At 41.8% G+C, this 18,354-nt stretch overlaps 1 protein-coding gene across 1 annotated transcript in view; it reads right to left on the bottom strand.

The window, feature by feature from the left end:
* Positions 1-18,354, bottom strand: part of BACE2 (beta-site APP-cleaving enzyme 2) — a 55,420-nt gene that overhangs the window by 30,244 nt on the left and 6,822 nt on the right. Inside the window, exons 3-6 of the mRNA XM_008067086.1 lie at positions 8,360-8,576; positions 4,063-4,191; positions 2,773-2,907; positions 611-712 (exon numbers count right to left, since the gene is read on the bottom strand). Of these exons, the coding sequence (XP_008065277.1) occupies positions 611-712; positions 2,773-2,907; positions 4,063-4,191; positions 8,360-8,576 (583 nt within the window). The remainder of the gene's footprint in view (positions 1-610; positions 713-2,772; positions 2,908-4,062; positions 4,192-8,359; positions 8,577-18,354) is intronic.

Genomic DNA, 18,354 nt, shown 5'->3' with positions numbered 1-18,354 from the left:
AAAAGGTATATGGTCCTCAACCATGATTTTAATTATATTTCAGAGCATGGCCATAAACTAATTGTTAGATTGGTCAATTGACCTTTGCCTTCTGTGAAAAAGTCACATTCTTTTATGGAAGTAGAAGTTAAGATACCTGTGCAGCTTAGATAAAGGCCTAAAAAGAGGTAAGATTTTTTATTTATGTGTTTTGTTGTAAAAGCCATAAATGTGTTCTTGACTTGATTTACTGTTTAATATAGTTATATTACAAAGTACTGTTTTTCTCAGATAAAAAATTACTATATCAACTGTATTGGAAATACTAAAAAGCATTGCACATTCAAATCCAAGTTCCCTGAAGTTAGAATGAAGGTGTTATTTGCTGATTAACACCAAAGAATAAGATTGTGATATTAATAAGTAATTGTTTAAAAAAATCTTCAAAACATAAAATGCTTAAACATAAAATATATAAATTTATATATATTACACCTATATTAGTATGTATAAAATACACAAATATAAAGTTTTAAAACATATGAACTGATCGTTCGGAGACTATCAGAATATACAGTGCTGTCCTCACATGTGATTATCTAAAAGACTCGTGGGCATCCTGAGAACTCACCAGAGATGTGCGGGCCACGGCCTCCACCACCGCGTTGAACACCTTCTGGGGTAGGCGCAGCAGCGTGGTGCCACTGTCCACGATGGCTTTGTCTGCGTTGTACTAGGACGGAAGAGAGAAGGGGAGAAGACGCATAAGCAACACCGGCGCTGTCCACCACCCATGACTTAAGCCACTATCACTGCATGTCTGTTATACACTAACCCAGGCAGCCATGGTCACGCGCAGTGGCCACAATTCTTTTTGTAGTCCCAGAACTTGGGAACCAAGGATCTCCTAGCCCAGCATTCTCACTTCAGAGATAAGGAAACTGAGGTCCAGGAAAGGGAGGTGACATGACTAAAATCAGCAGCCAGAGCTTTTTCCATACTTGGAGCCACCCAGATTTCCTTGTCAAGGACTGCTCCCCTCCCCCACATCCCAGGACAGAGGAAAGACCTATTTTTCTTTAGAGGCTGAAATGACATATTAAAAGTCATTTATACAAATTGTACAAAATCAACTCTCTAATATCTCACTAATAAAGATAAGACGGAAAGACAGTTTTTCAATACATATCCCATATTTGCATTGGAAAGGAACCAGAGCCACATTTAATCATGGACTGAGATATATTCGCAGGTGTTGTAGCCCTGTCCCCACCTGTAGCATTCTTTATGTGACAGGAAAAGGGGAATGGAGGCCTCTGGGCCAACACCAGACAACCCAACCCAGACCGACCACAAGGGGCACATCTGAAAGAGCAAGGTTGCCCAGGATGGATGAGTCCTGGGCAACTGGAACCTCCTACTTTAAGGAAACTCCATAAGTCGCATGACCAATATACACCAATCAGGTCAAAAGGAAATAAAGTTGGAAGAGTCAATAATTTTAAGAAAATGAAATATACCAATGTATTAGTATTCTTTTCAAACATAAAATTATTTTCAGTTTAAAAGTAAGTTTAATTTAAAATATAACCCAGATTGTTCCTAAAATTATCATTCTTTTGTATACGTAAGAAAAGTAAATATACGAAAACCTTGTAGCATACTGAAATGGGGTGGTGGGATGTCCTGGATTTAGTTGTTTGTTCTTTTGTGGGGAGGGTGGCATATTGGGTAGGCAGAAAATATGCCAGAATCTAAGAATCAAGCCTCCGAACACATTCCTTGGAGGCTTGATTTGGTTGTCGTCAAAAGGCGCTTATTTGCCATTAAAGAATCTAGTGGGAGAATAGAATGTGAGGACCTAAATACACAGAGTCTGTATTTTATTCTACCACTGGATTCTTTAACGGCAAATAAATGCCCTTTAATGACAAACATGGATTTGTAGATTTAGGACTGAAACAGCATTACAAGGAAGCAACCATCATTTTACCGGCCTCCAACAGGTTTCTCAGAGTATAAGAAGTCAATTGATGGTGGAGTGTGGTGGTTAGTATGAACAGAAGTGCTAACAGGTATGGATCTAACGAAAAGCTGGTGATTTCTATAAACCATTCTTAGAACCATTCCAAGACTGAGGCTCTAAGTCATCATAATCCTAGTGTCATAACATGCCACAAATAAGCCCAAATGCAGTGAATGGGCATGACCATGGGTCACAGGAGGTTTGATGGCAGAACTCTGCACATCACCCCCACTCCCTCAGCTTGATACTCAAGCCAAGCACATAGTTAGAATATGACTTTTCTTCAGTAAGAGCTGGTATACCCTAGGGGAGGGAGCTTAGCTAGAGACAGAAGACAAAGCTGATTTTTTTAGTTCATTTGTTTCATTTTACTTATTTTTAGTACCTCTCTGTCCCCCTTCACTGATAAAAATCTACCTATTCAATCCTTTCAAACACAGCTCAGGCACCACCAGGACAAGATGAGTGAGTGGTGTAAGGTGTGGCTCAGATAGTCCTGTTACTCACCACCTTATGTTAATTTTGCGCTATTGACCTAAGTGCTTGTGAGGAAGCAATTTTTTTGGCAGGGTCGGGAGGCAACATTGGGGTTCACTGATTTAAACTTACCATACAGAAAGGCCCTGCATCTTTTCATATAATAAACCTTCCATTTATCTTGTAATGTCATACACATCTTAATGTCATATACACGTTCCAAGTGTGATGTTTAAAGGGACCAGGCATATAGAGACAGACAGATACAGCAGGGATCATAGTGTAAATACCTCTCTGCAGTCCAGATTAAGGTTTTGGCCCCCGATTTCCAATTTCAGAATTTCTATCTGATAATACCACTCCTCCTTAATAGGAGTATACCAGATGGTTCCTTTATACAAACTTGGTTCAATTCCACCCAGGACCTGGAAATAAAAATATTTACTGGTGTAATAGAAAAAGCACACAGACACACCAACGGATTGCACAGAGAAGCATTCAATCATAAGGTGAAATTTCACCGGATCAGTACTTTTATTTCATTGTGTCACTATAAAACGAATATAAATTCTTAAAAAATAAACAGGGGATGTTATAGGGCCATGTACCCAAATGTCAAACAGTATTATGCCCTAGTCTAATCAAGATGCTTTGGTGATTTCCCTTATCCAAAAAAAGTACATACAATTTCAGCTTTACAACATTGAGATTTTCCCCCACAGAAATGCAACAAAATAGCTGACTATACTGGCTGAAAATAATTTAGTTCATCAGAAGTCAGAGAAGAGAGAAGAAGGAACCAAAGAGCTTCCCTGATGAAAACTTCATTTTGCAAAACCACAAAACGTTCCCCTACAAATCCTAGGCCTTCTTCTCCTCTGGAAAGGGGATTTAAAGAGTGTCAAGGGCAGGTGTGCTATTAGCAATGGAAGTAGCTGGGAACAGGGCACAGAGCCTGCCTTTCGTGGTCAGAGAACAAAGGGGTGGCAGCACCCACCTCAAAAAAGCCCTTCTTGTCACCTCTTACTTTGGGTGTCTGGGTGCAGGACCCACAATAGCACATCTATAGTGCAGACAGATTTGGTGCTGCTTCAGTAGAAAACACTTTGCCATGGGGTGTGTGTGTGTGTGTGTATGAATGTGTGTGCATGTGTGCAGAGAGAGAGAGAATGTACAGGTGTCCCTATCTCCTTGTCAAATTTATAAAATCACAGGCATCCCCCTTGACCCCCTCCACACAGTAAGATCCACCCATCACCCACATACCAACCATTCTTCACATGCCCCTCTCCAAGCCAGGGAAAGCGGTTCTCTTTCAAAGAACAATTAAAAAAAGGCTTTAAGAAAGGAATTTGGAGAAGCAATGAGAATTATCTTTCTAGATGACAGGATGATTACAAAAGATAAAAGTCAGACCTAATTGTATCCATTTTTAAAATGATCTATAATAAGGATGATCAAATTTTACAGTACCCACTCACACCTACATGTCTAATATTTCTGATCAGGTATTTAATAAAACAGATAAAACAGCCCCATCAATCTGATTTTTCACCCCTTTAAAACTAAAAGATACCCACAAGACTACCTCCGTTGGTCCCAGATCCAGCTACTGGCAACCCGGCCCCACACATCTGCATGGAGAAAACGTTGGGGATGTTGGCTTGTGTCACCAGGGAGTCAAAGAAAGTCTCCAGAGAACTTGATGGCTGCAGGGTGTGAGCGGGGAAAAGGTGACAAAAGAAGAACACTTGCTTCATGACTCACAGCATAGACAAGGGTGACCCAGTATAGACACCATGTATTATAGACAACACCCTGGTCTTTATATTAAATTTTTCATAGTTAAACAACAAGCAAGCTTGTGATTAGGTGCAATAATTCACAAAGCTCCACCAGAACTTCCTACTGCTTGGTATTTTTCCTTTGGTATGGCTCTGTTGTACAAATAAGATAGTATTTCTGGAAGCTATTAGACACTGTCACATTTATCATCATGACTGCTTTATGAGGCAGGCGTGAGAAGCTATGGAAGTAGGTTACTGAGGTAGGTGGTGGGTCCTAATCTTAGACATTTGTAGTGAGGAGAGAAGAATTTCTCTAGAAGATGCCACTGTCACTGAAGTTTTTGTTTGCCTCTCAGCCATGACCATCCACCAAGCAGAATAGAGGTGATTGGCCCATGAGGACATTTTACCCAGACCCCAGACCCTGGGATGAAGCTCGGCCAGCTAACCTCTGACAACAAGAAAAGTCGTAGTAAAGAAACAAACCCATATTCCTAAAGTTTAAAAAGCATATTATTTCCCATTGCCAAATTTCAGCAGCCCTAATTTGCTTTGTCTCTCTCTTGTGGGGGACCCCTCCAAAAAAGCCAAATTACTTTTTGGAGGGTGGGTCACTTATAGTACATATTTCCCCTGCTAGGTAAGTGTTCTAGTGTACCAGCTAGCATTGTTGTAAGAGGCTGTGTTTGGTATCAGTAAATTTTGAGGGGGATTCATTTAATATGTTTGCCCATTTCATGATGGATGATTTACCAACGTACCTACCCACACCACACTGAGTGTTTAGCGGTTTTTAACAAAAAACGGCAAGACTCCCACCCCTTATCCTCCCTATTCACTTGGCCTCACCCTGAGCAATTTTTTTTGTTTGTTTCCCTGGATAAAAAAAGTCTTCAAAGGGAAATGTTTGACCATTGTGGAAGAGGTTAAACAAAAAATGACAGAAGCACTAAAAGGCATCAAAATGGGTGAGTTCAAAAGCTGTTTTGAGCAGTGGGAAAAGCATCTCAATAATAGGTGTGTTCCATCAAATGAAGAGTCCCTTGAAGGTGATTGAAGTTTAAATTGTAAGAAATACAGAATTTTTTACAAGTCAATTCTGGTTCTCTGGGTCCCCCTTGTACATTCAGAGTACACCTTCATTTCTCCAGAAAAATTAAAAAATGATCTGCAAACAGTTCTAAGGTATAGGGGCAGGGTGATAGTGGTCTTCAGGAAGTTAGAGATAGACTTGAGGTTAGATTTTGGCTTTGATGACTGGAAGATATTAGAGTTGGTCACTGTGAGTTGCTAGTTTTTGATGGAAACTCAATTAGCAGTGGTAGCAGAGAGTCCCTAGGCATTCTCTGACTACCTACAGTCATTCATAGAAATGACTGTTTACTACTTGTGTAACTATGTAATTGTAACTATGGAGGGAGTGAGAGTAGGGCTCCACTATCGAATAAATAGAAATCTTCCCATTTGTTTAGTCTGTTTGCATTTGGTCTCTTGCTTGTTTCATCTCAGCTTCTGGAGAGTTCTATAGCAGAGTGCAGCATGGACTCCATATGCAATCATGGAAATACTGTATTTGGGTCAAGGAGTGAGGCTGAGTCCACTCTCAGGATGGGATGAGCCTGGGGGTGCCTCCGTCTGACGTTCTTCTGCGTGTCTTAGCAAGACGCAGCAGAGCAAAGCAAACACTGCCTGGAGCAGAAGCCTGATTCTGCCACTTGCTAACCTCTGATGATAAGAAAAGTAGTAGTAAAGAAACAAACCCATATTCCTGAGGTTTGAAAAGCATATTATTTCCCATTGCCTAATTTGCTTTGTGTCTCCCTCTTATACAGCTATTCAAGGGGAACCCTTTCCAAAAATGCCAAATTATTTTTTTGGAGGGTTGGTCACTTGTAGTGCAGACTTCCCCTGTTAGGTAAATGTTCTAGAAACCCATTGGCATCAGTGTACCAGCTAGCGTTGTTGTAAGAGGCTGTGTTTGGTTTCAGTAAATTTTTACAAGTCGTTTCTGTGAGCGACCTGTTGCTTTTGTTTCCTGATCTGTAAAACAGGATAATAATATCCTCCTAGAGCTGCTCTGGATCTTAAATGGGTCAATACATAGAAAGTGCTCAGAATGGTGCCTGGCACGTGATAAAGGATCTATGATGATTCTGCCACTGGGGCTATACCTTGGCATCCCTCTAGGAATTTTAAAACATCCAGTAGCCCAAGACCAGAACCTAGAGAATCTGACTGCATATACGCAGTGGGACTCAGGCAACCTGTAAGGTAAGAAGAACCAGGTGGTTCTGACATGGCTTTGGAAAGAAGCACCTGGGATTGACCAGGGCTACTACACAGTGTAGCCACCACTGAGGGCTAAACCAACCTGTCTCAGAGACACCTCTAGGCCACCCTGCTGGTCCTGCTTCTAGCCACACTCTGCTGCCTACAAGCCTTGTCACTCTCTCCTCAAATTCAGGAATGTGAAATCAATTGTTAGTAATCTTGAAATTTCATACACAAAAAGATTCATTGTCTTGTGGAGAATCAGAACATCTCCCAAAAAACTCCAAGGTGGTCTGTTCTCACAGAAGTTTCATATATATTATTAATTCCAGATAATTTAGGTTTACTCTAGCATCTTCTGAATAATTAACAAAACTGGCCTTACTCACACTCACATTTCAATCATACTTCTTCATTTCCAAGCAGTCACAAAAAGATAAAATATTTTGAAAATCCATTTAGGAATGTAAGATTTTCCAGTCTGCAATTCCCTAAAAAAATCAAGAGGAAAGGGGCTCCTGAGCCCACTTTGTCCTGCAGATGGAGTGAGAAGCGCACCAGGGCTCCATGCTCTGACTTCCTGGGGGCAAAACCTCTTTGGCCCTTGGTCTCCACATTTCTAAAATGGCAAGAATACAGCCTTATCAAATGTGCTTCACAGAGACGTCCTGAGCACTTTGTGATCCAATGATCTGTAACCCTCTCAGGCTAGGGCCTAACATGCTCTTGGTAAGTTGTTATTCTTTCTCCTTGGAAAGCTAAGGGTTAGGAGACTTCTCCTGATTGTTCCCCAGCCCATACCATCTGCTCATAAACTTGAGCTGGAACAAATGCTGCTCTAGGGTGAGAAAATGAGCCTTCCTTTCGGTACTGACGTGTGCCCATGGGGGCCCGTCACTCTTGCAATCACACTTCTTTCTCCTTCTACACTTAGCTCTGGCTCCAAGTCTATTGCTAGATAAGGAGCGGTGAGGGCATGGCACCCAGATACAGGGCTAGGAAAGCTGACCACCTTTTGCTACTCTCAAGAGCACACAAGGCCACCTGATTTCTAGGCGCCCAGGACACACCCCTGGTATCTAATCCCGTCTGCCTCTGGCCACCCTTCTGGGTGGAAATTCCCATCAGCCTCCCCCCTCCTGCACACAAACATGATTTCCTTTGTGTTGGTCCTGAGTACAAATATCTGGAGAACATCCACTTCTGTCTTGCCCCATTTGGGGAAGGCTCTAGCACTGATGAAAGCAAGGGTTCCACAATTCTTCTGGGGCTCAATCTACTAGGAGGGGTTGGCCATCCTCAGGGCATGCTTTTGAGGTGCCCATATTGGGGTTACAGGTGTTTCCACAGAGGTGTCTCCTGGAGGACTGGGAAAACAGCAGGATGTGTCCCCAGCCCGGAAGAGAACACCTTCACCTACCCACGTTCCAGAGTTGCCTGCGGACAATGTCTTCATGCAAACGTATGAATTTAACAAATGTGTTTTCTTTTAATCCTACCTAGTAAAAACTCCTAAATAAATACCATAATCCACCATAATCAAATTCTGTTAACACTTTAAACTGCAGAACTAAAATCGACAAAAACAAAAAAAAGTTAATGCTATTAGTATATCATACAGAAAGGTTCAAAACCTCATGCCTTTTATCTTAAATTTTGAAAATGCTTAGAAACAGAATTACATGGACACTGGTCTCTTTCAACCATGTGACTCTCATTGACTGTTTCCAAGTACTACCTGGGACTCATTTGCCAGCCTACTGGTTTTCAGACTCTCATTCAATTATCTGATTTACTTAAATTCATGGATTAGCCTTACCTTGGCCAGGGTGGCATAAGCAAGACCAAGGATTCCATTCCACTTAATCCCAGGCAAAAAGAAATTCTCTGACTCAAAAATGGTGGCAATGTTGACAAGAAAAGAATTATTGAAGCCTTTTGGGATGGTAACGAAGTCCTCCCCAACGAAGCCCGTCCAGCTTCCTTGTGTGTACTTTACAGTGACATCAAAGCCCTTGGAGCGGTATGTGCTAGACCTGAAGAGAGAAAAGAAAAGTCCATGGCATTTTGTCATGTACCCATGGTCTCTGAACCAAAGACAAGGCCTTCGTGGTGAAGACAGCTATCCTAAACACAGAAGGTTTACCGTAAGTCATTCATTATAACTAGCAGTGTTGATCCTGATAAAGTGACAGTTCCCCCAAACATTATTGCAAACGTTTTGATAACTGTTTTCCATGCCCTGTAAAAGGAAAATACTGGTGTTCACATGTAGCTCTTGAATTTAATTCTTTCCTATGCCCAAGTCAAATCCCATAAATCAGGTGCTTTACTGAACAACTTTAGCCTTTGAAGGACACAACCCAATTTGGGGACTCGCCTGTCCTACTGGCTTTGCATGGATGCTAGGCTGCTGCTCTTTGACACAGGGAGGTGCTAGCAGCTAGAAGGAGCCTCCACCAGTTTGTGCCAGCAGCAGCTGGGGTCCAGATTCGCACATGCAACCTATGTAACAAAAACCAAGCCCCACCTGCCAAGTCCAGGTCCTTCTCCCTCAGGGCCCATTTTACCCCCGATATCACAGATCTTTCTCAAGGCTCTCCCCCAATGCCTCAAATTGACTATACTCATGCCAAAATAGGAGCAATGACAATAATGGCACAGCATGACAAAAATCACTGCAGTGTAACCTAAAGCCTAGCATGCACATAGCCTTGAGGGTAAGAACTCCTGATACAGAATGATATTCACAAGGTAAGGCAACGGACAGATGAAAATCCCTCCCACTTGGGGCTACATTCCAGTAAGGAGAGAAAATACACATATGAACAGTGATTAGAGTGAGTCAGAGCTACCCAGGGAATAACACAGGCAAGAGAAGAACAAGCGACCCTGTGGTCAGAGAGATCTCTCTCATAACATGACATTTGTATGAGACCTGCATGGAGACATGAGACTTGTGACTCCCTGGGGGCAGGATATACTGGAGAGAGGACAGCAGGTGTCAAGGCCCTGGGGTGTCCAACTCTACAAGGTCATTCTTATACCCATTTAAGTTTGAAAACTGCTAGATTATGGGAAAGAACCCAAGAAACATCTCTAGGCAGATGTCAGGGCATTCAAACCATGCTCCGACATCATCAAACTATTGAATTCCTAAGATAAATATCAAATCACCAAACAGAAATTTCTAAAGTATTCTTGTTCACCTGCAGGTTTCATTTAAGTCAGAGATAATATGGCTATCTATCTGATCAATTTATTTAATTTTTGGTTTTTTGGTTTTTTTTCTTTTTTTTTTTTTGAGATAAGGTCTCACTCTCATTCTGTCACCCAGGTTGCAATGCAGTGGTGTAATCACAGCTCACTGCAGCCTTAAACTCCTAATCTCAGGGGATCTTCCTGCTTCAGCTTCCCCTGAGTAACTGAAACTAGAGGCACATGTCATCATATACCTGACTAAGTTTTTAAAATTTTAATTTGAATTTTTGTAGAGATGAAATCTTGCTATGTTGCCCAGACTGGTCTCAAACAGGCTTGCTATGTTGCCCAGGCTTTGCTTCAAGTCATCCTTCTGCCTTGGCCTCCCAAAGCACTGGGATTACTGGCATGAGTCATCATACCCAGTCCTTTATTTATTAATTTATTCTTGCCATATCTCATAAGCTATTTTTAATAAAGTATTTGTAATTCTGAGAATCTGATCCTAAGATGACACCCAGAAAGCAGACAGAGGTTTCTGTCAAAGATGGTTACTGTGTTCTATCTGTAACAGCAAACAGTTGGAAACAATACTCAGGAACAGGAAACGGCTCAATAAACTACAGTTCATCCATACAATGGATTATTATGTAGCAATGAAAAATGTTTTTTCTAAGAAATTATAAATGACATGGAAAAAAGGATTGTTTAAAAGAGAAAATTGGGCCGGGCGCGGTGGCTCACACCTATAATCTCAGCACTTTGGGAGGCCGAGGTGAGAGGACTGCTTGAGCTCACGGATTTGAGATCAGCCTGGGCAACTTGGTGAGACCTCATCTCTACAATAAATCAAAAAATTAGCTGGGCATGGTGGCACACTTCTGTAGTTCTAGTTACTTGGAAGGCTGAGGTGGAAGGATCACCTGAGCCCAGTAGGTTGAGGCTGCGGTGACTGTTAGCTTGCCATTACACTCCAGTCTGGGTGATGGACTGAAATGGCCACCTTGGTGGTGGGGTTCATTGGTGAGAGGGTATTCCCATTCTTGTGGTTAGTTTCTTCTTACATCTTTCTGCATATAACTTTTACAATTAGGAAAAAATATTATTTTTAAAAGGTTTGGTAAACAAACTTGGGGGAACTTAGTTTATTCTAACTTTGTAACAGAATATGCAGTTTTAAGAGTGTTGGATTTTAATATTTGCCTACTATTTTAGCTAACTCCACCATGATCTTAAAGTAAGAGGAGCATTAAGTGAACATCTTGTGTGCACAAGTCTTCTAACAATGGGCAGGCACAGAGACAGAAAGTGACAGCAGAGGGACTCTGGCTCACTGAGCACCAAGGGATCCACCAGAAATTACTTGTGTCAAGTGCAGTCAGGTCTCTGAGATGTGAGTATTTGAGAATTGGTACAATGCCAATTTTAGTGCCAATGTAAATTCAGATGTGCCTGTCACATGGAAGAGGATGCACACATTTATGCTGAATAACAACAAAAATGCTGAAATATCCCGGCCCCTTTGACAATTTAGGGGTTGTTCCTCAAGTTCAGAAATACCCTAATGCTAATCATCTTGAAGTGCTTGGACAATACAATCTAGTACAGAGGTCAGCAAACTTTTTCTGTAAAGAAACAGAAAATAGATGTTTTGGACTTTATGAGCTATATGATCTCTCTAACAACTACTCAGCTCTGCAAATGTAATGTAGAATACATAAACAAACAGCATGTCTGTGTTCTAATAAAACTTTATTTACAAAAACAGAAAGCAGGTTGGATTTGGCCCATGGGCCTCAGCTTGTTAACCCTGGTCTAGCAGATTAATTGTATCTTCCCCAAACAGTCTAAAGTGCTACAACTTCCTTTTGAAAAGTTGTTTAACTTTTACTCTGTCTAGGCTACAGAAAATTTTTTAGAAGCTGTAATGTTAATAAGAACCTGAACTAGCTGGAATACCTATTTTGCATGTCTTCTATAGTTTCCTAACCAAGTGACTATTCCTGTTATGGGGGGAACAGTCTAGATATTTCAGTATCATTTCTAGATATACAAGGGACAGTTAGAATTGCACCGCTTGAGTTCAAATACTAGTTCAACCCCTTATTAGCTATATGACTCAGGGTCAAGTTATTTAACCTCTCTCTACCTCAATTTCCTCAACCAAAAAATGAGGATAATATAACATGATACCTCATAGGTTAATTATGAGGATTAAGAGAGTTAATACTGTAAAGCATTTGGAACAAAACCCTGCAATACAGCCGGTATGCAACAAAAATAGCTGCTATTATTATAATTATCTAATCACTTGCCACCTTTATTTAATCTATGAGCTATTATTAGTAAATTCAAGAATTTTTTTTCTAGAAAATCCTCCTATAGTTTTTCTTACTGAATACTTAAAACTGTCTCATTCTAATATCCATCCACCTCCATAAAAGGTGACAAGTCTGTGGATACAATTTGGCCAAGGTAGTCAGGGAGGCGGCAACACTTTCAAGCTCTCATATAAAGGTGTCTAAAAGGTACTGTTCCTCTGTGCTGTGTGCCAGTGCCGTCCAACATAACTCCCTGTGATGACAAATATTCTACATCTATACTGGTCAAAATGGTGGCTAATGAATACTTAGAATGTGAATACAGTGCAACTGAAGAACTGAACTTTTATTTTATTTAACATTAATTTAAACTTAAATAGCTACATGTGGCTAAGTAGGTAGCCTTGCAGAAAGCACAGTCCTAGATAATGTTAAAAAAAAAAAAAGTAATTTTAAGTTCATATTCCTATTTCCTGAGCTCCTTGAACAAAACCTCTAAATAAAACCCCAGAGATGAAACATAGGCAACTTGAAGAGTTATTATTACCGTATGGTTTCCAGCACTTAAAATTATAAAAAACAAAACAAAAACTTCATTTTCTAATACCCTACCCCTTGGGACTAAAATGCTTTGGTCCTCAATTACTCGGCACGATAATTAAATATATGGAAAGAGAACCCCAGATGAGCTTCTCCTTGGCAACATCCATCTCGGGTGCTGAGACACGGAAATCAATCTGGGATGTGGGGAACCAGGAAAAAGTCCACTCAAGATAATAAAAACACTTTGAACCAAATTTAGAAGATGATCTGCCTCTGATAAGAATATTCAGGGAATGCAGAATTAAAGAGTGAAAGCAACTGAACTGAGGAGAAAAGAGCTGCAGAACATCTTATTATTTTAAAAGAAGCCCACTACTGCTTTCAGAGAACATAAAAAGAGGAAGTGGAAGTGCAGAATTCTAGGGTTGAATCCTTCAGTCAGCTCTGGCTCTCCTATGCCACGCTATTCAGGGGATGCTGAGCATCCTGAAGAACTCTGTCCAAGACTGCCCTGGGGCTCTTCTGCACATATTAGGGGCTAGAATTCACCTTTAGGCTTGTTGGCCTGACACAGGTGACCAGATGCCCTCCTTAGTATTCTATGGTTCTGGAAGTCACCAGACCTAAATGTATGCAAACCCTGAGGCCACAGGGATGTTTGGCCTGTCTCCCCTGTCGTGTGTCCCGCCCCACCGCCGCGCCGTGTTTCATCAACATCCTCAGCAAGGGCAAATGCTCCCCAGTTCCAAAACGGTAAGTCACTTTTTAGACAGGCAAACAACAGGTAATCTTGAGAGATCATCTCAATAATCAGGCAAAAATATGTGTCACTATTGCACGGAAAGGCATTTGATCTGTAGCCAGTTTAGCTTCCCTGAAGAAGTCACCACGCAACTCTTTAATTCCCCAATTCCACTTATAAGCATTATCTGAAGAAAATAAATTGCTCTCTTGTTCTGTAGGCTAGAGTATGAGAATGAGGAGACCATTTTAATGGACATATACTTAATTTCCTGAATAGATTAAGTGGAAGGTCAAGGGATGAGTATATTGAGTCTCTCATCAAGCCAACTGGCTGGAGTCTATTTTATTGGCTAAAAAAGAGGTACATTAAAAAAAAAAAAGACTTTTTTTCTCCCTCACAGTAACTCATTGGAACATTCACTACCATGAAAAGAGGGAATATGATGGGGATAAGCTAAAGAAATGACTAATGGTAGCCTGACATCTCATTCCATAAATCAAAGAGATCTTGTCAAAGAACCCCAAGCCACATCTCCAATTACTGTAAAATGTTTCAGGAAGCATTAGACCTGAATATCCAAAGACTGAGGACTTGAATCAGAGGCTGACAAACCCAACCAGAAACCTTATTATAAGTAAGAGAGATCAGAGGCACAAGCAAATACAGAAACATCACAAGGCAGGGAGCTACAGCTCAGACAGAAACCCTTTGTCAAAAATGGAGAAGAAAAAAGAATGTTCTTTTGGCCTTCATCAAACACAATGGTTGAAAGTATGTATACCCTAGACCAACTCTAAAGTTAACTGAAAGCATTAGATAAATTAATTATACATAATTGACATAAAAAATACACGTATCCTTACAATAATGTATCTGTATTGACTATAAGTCTAGAAGAAGCGTGGCAAAGGCAGAGAAAAGGAGAGAAAACAAGGTTAACGTAAATCTGAGAAAGTATTGAACCTGCAAAGAAACATGGCAGCAGGGATGCAGCTAACAAAACAGAATTTGGCTAAAACTCAGAAACAGGATGCCTCACATCTGATTCAGCTAAGAAGAAATCTTACTGTCCCGTTGAAGAATCATCTCCTGAAAAAAAGAAAAAGCAGTAATGGGCTAAAAACTCAAAATGTGGGTGATGCGTTACATGTAGTAAGCCAATCTCAGCAGTACTTGTAAATGAGGAAGGTAGGCTGAATTTGAACGGTGGAAGGACAAAAGGGTGAAAGTGACCATTGAGAGGAAGGAAGTTTGGGGCTTTCCTCAATGTGCATTTTAGTCCCAAGGGGTAGGATGTTAGAAAATGAAGATTTTTTTTTCACTCACAAAAGGAGAAATAAATCAGAACCCTAAGTGGCCAGAAAGCTGATAAGTAGTCTTAAATTCTCTTGTGGGATCAGCAGGAGGGAAGGCTTAGTCATCAAAGGAGCTCTGATGGTCCCAGAAGTTTTCATATTAAATCAGAGGCATATGGACCAGAGAAGCCCACTATTTTTTTTTTTTTTTGAGTTGGAGTCTCACTCTGTCACCCAGATTGGAGTGCAGTGGCCGCTCCCGGCCACTGCAGCCTCGACCTGCTGGGCTCCGGCGATCCTTCCGCCTCAGCCTTCCAAGTAGCAGAAACTACAGGCGTGCGCTACCACGCCCGGCTGATTTTTGATTTATTGTAGAGATGAGGTCTCGCTGCCCAGGCGGGTCTCGAACCCACTCTTTAAAGATGGAACAAAGGAAGCATCTGTCACTTGAAAGCAAACCTGACAATGGGCACAAAATCCACTTGGATAAGCCAAACAAGGTCAGCAAGTAAATCAGAAAGGTGTGTCCCATGGGAGTCTGAGAGAGAACCGCAGCCCAACCAGACAGTGAACACAGTCGAAGGTAAATGAGAAAGATGCCAGGTCACCTACGGTTGATTAAATATCATACACAGTATTGATAATATGGACTATTATCTTCCCCTGTATGTCTCAACAATTGTATCTGCATGGCAAAGGCTGCGTGGATTAAGAGGCGTACTTACTTTCACCATTATAGACCCTGACTAAAGAGCTGTCATTTACCTACCAGAAAGGAAGTTAACATTCACAGTGTTCAACTTGCACAATTTCAATTTAAGTGGAAAGTAACTATTTGCATCACCCTAACTTTGGCTCTACTGTTTCTTTCTGTTGTACCTTGCATCTACAGATGTGTGATGGGAAACGAAATCTCTCTAGGGGAAGAAACGTGCCAAATGTGTAATGAAAGCTTCAAGTATGCAGGTCTGAGCCTACTGGCAGGTGTGGGGAAACTGGGCAAATGTGCAGTGCAGACTAGACTACTGTCATGGCAACAACACAGGGTTTGGAATGCTTTGCCCTCAAGAGACTGGTCTCAATGGAGAAGGCACTATCAGTTTTGGAAACTCTGGGGATATTTGTGGTTGCTGATGGCCAGCACCATGCTAGCCTAGAGGGTGCAGGACAGTCATGCAAAATGAAGACTTGCCCCTCCATCCCACACATTTCCAAAGTTGCTCTGGGTATCCACATGGGTGAAAACCTGCTGATGATCATCTGAGCACAGAGTGTTCCTCCCTTTCATATATGCACAAAACATTTTCTACACAGATTTAGTAGACACTGGATATTAGCTACGGTGTGAATCAAGGGTAAATACTTTTTTTGGTGGGGTGGCCTTATCAAGATTTTTCACCATTTTGGAAAATCACATCAGCAATTCAAGCTGCTCTTGGTGTCTGAGTCCAACTCAATTCGCCTTGGTCAGTTGACACTGGCTGCTACACGTCCACAGTGATGCTCACTCAGTCTCTAACATCCCCTATTTCACAGTTTCCAAGGATCACCGAACCTGAGTGTTGACATACTGAGGTACCGATTACCAGGCTATATATTACCTTCCTTTTTTCCCCACCCCTCCCATATTACATAAGGGCATTTGAAATTATGGATGTGGGTAAGTTATATGAACTCTGCATTCATTTCAGGGCATCACAAAGCACTCATTATAAAAAGTGGGTATCAGCTGAAGGTTTGGGAACTGCTAGTCTCAAAGCCTGGACTTGGACAAGGCTTCTGCCTTCCTGATGTTCTGTGGTGAGAGGTTTGGATCAACTCCAAGTTCTGTTCCATGATGAAACAGTCCGGAGTAAGCAGTTGGAGGTGGAGCTGTTTGAAGCCAGAGGATTTAGATGAGACACCAATCTGAATGGGAAAAGGCAGCATAAATCATGACACACCAAGTCCTCCTGCTCACACATGGAGACACCATCTCCACTTCTGCACATGTTTGTGGATATAACAACAAGAGCTGAGGACATGTTAATCTTCTTGGTCATAAGGTGATCGCTGGCCAAGTGCTGTATCCTGGAATATCAGTGATGAAAGTTTATCAGCACACAAAGTCACAAACTAAGCTATCAGATCCTTGAGAGAGGGGCCAGCCATGTTTCTCTGTAGTCCCATGAGGCCCCATATAGCACTGGCCTCCATACCTCTCCCCGGTGAGCAGCTTATAGCTGTACATGCAGGAGACAACGTCATTTATGCTCCCAAAGTGGAGCCCACGTAGCAGTACTGGCAGGATAGATGGGAAGGGTTTCCTCCATGCTGTTGCACAGCAAGTCATCTTGCTTCATTAAATTGCCTGTCATCTTCAGAAGCCTCCAGCCATTATGTCCCCCTTGTCTTCCCCCCCAGGTAAAGTGGCCTTTATTCCCTGGAACAAAACACTGCAGATAAGGAAAATGAGGAAGGGAAGACATGAAAAGAATTTACAGCAGGGAAACCTGATGTGGTCCTTCTGAGTCTGCAGACAATTTGTGACCCTAAAAAGCAAATCACTATATGTTTGCTTACCTGTTTTGTCTGGTGAGTTGAAATTTTAGGATTACAAAAATAGATGTGAAATCAAAACATGCACCACATTAGAGCAGCTTCGGGCTCCTAGAAGGTGGGGACTGTAGACACTATGGGCTCCTCCCAAGCTGAAGGCTGACATGGGCTGCTGGGGACCCTCCCTCCCTGTAACCCCATCCAGGGCTCCTCCAAAGCCCAGCGCCCTAGGACCTCCTGCACTGGGCAGACACCACTCTGTTTCAGACACTTCCATCTGTCTCCACTCTTTTCTCACAAGTCCACCGCATAATTGCTGACATGGAGCTTCCGTGCTTTGTGCTTACAATACTCACTCTATCCCAAATGAGTGACAGATTTCTCTCATCCAAAACCACCTCCCCACAGAAAGGGTTTCTATGAACCACACCTTAACCCCACTGAACTATGGAGTTACACAAAGGTGGTTTTCCATGCATCACTTCAGCTGAGAGGAAGCAGCCCCGGGCCCCTGCCCAGAGCAGCCTCACAGTCTCACAGGACACCCCTCCTGCCCAAGGCCACCTCCACTGCAGGACTAGAGGTGCTGCAATATACAGTGAAGAGGCACGATATCCCTGCTACTCAGGCATAACCGCAAAAGTTGTGTTTGACTTGAATTTTTACAAAGCGTTATGTGTCATGTGAGTGCACCAAGGCTACTAGGAAAAAATCCTGCTATGGATTTCCCTGGAATGAATGTACACATAAACACATGCACATATTTGTACATATATATGCAAATATATACATTTCCTGGGGGGACTCAAGAAAACACTGGAATTATTTTTTGGAGGGCGAGCTCCGGTAGTATAGGCTTCCCCTGCTAGGTAAATGTTCTAGGAACCCATTGACGTCAGTGTACCAGCCAGCATTGTTATGAGCAGTTGCATTCAGTTTGGGTGAACTTTTTTTGAAGATTCTTTCAACTTGTTTGCCCACATCATGATGGGTGATTTACAAGCATACCTGCCCACACCACGCTGAGCACTCAGCAGTTTCTGACCAAAAATGGCATGACCCCCTTGCCGCACCCTACCTATTCACCAGATCTTGCCCTGAGCAACTTCTCTTTGTTTCTCAGGATGAAAGAAGTTCTCAAAGCGAAACATTTTGTCAATGTGGAAGAGGT

Source organism: Carlito syrichta, unplaced genomic scaffold, assembly GCF_000164805.1.
Source record: "Carlito syrichta isolate Samal-C Ts95f unplaced genomic scaffold, Tarsius_syrichta-2.0.1 Scaffold309284, whole genome shotgun sequence".
NCBI lineage: Eukaryota > Metazoa > Chordata > Mammalia > Primates > Tarsiidae > Carlito > Carlito syrichta.
This window is presented reverse-complemented; position numbering and strand designations above follow the sequence as displayed.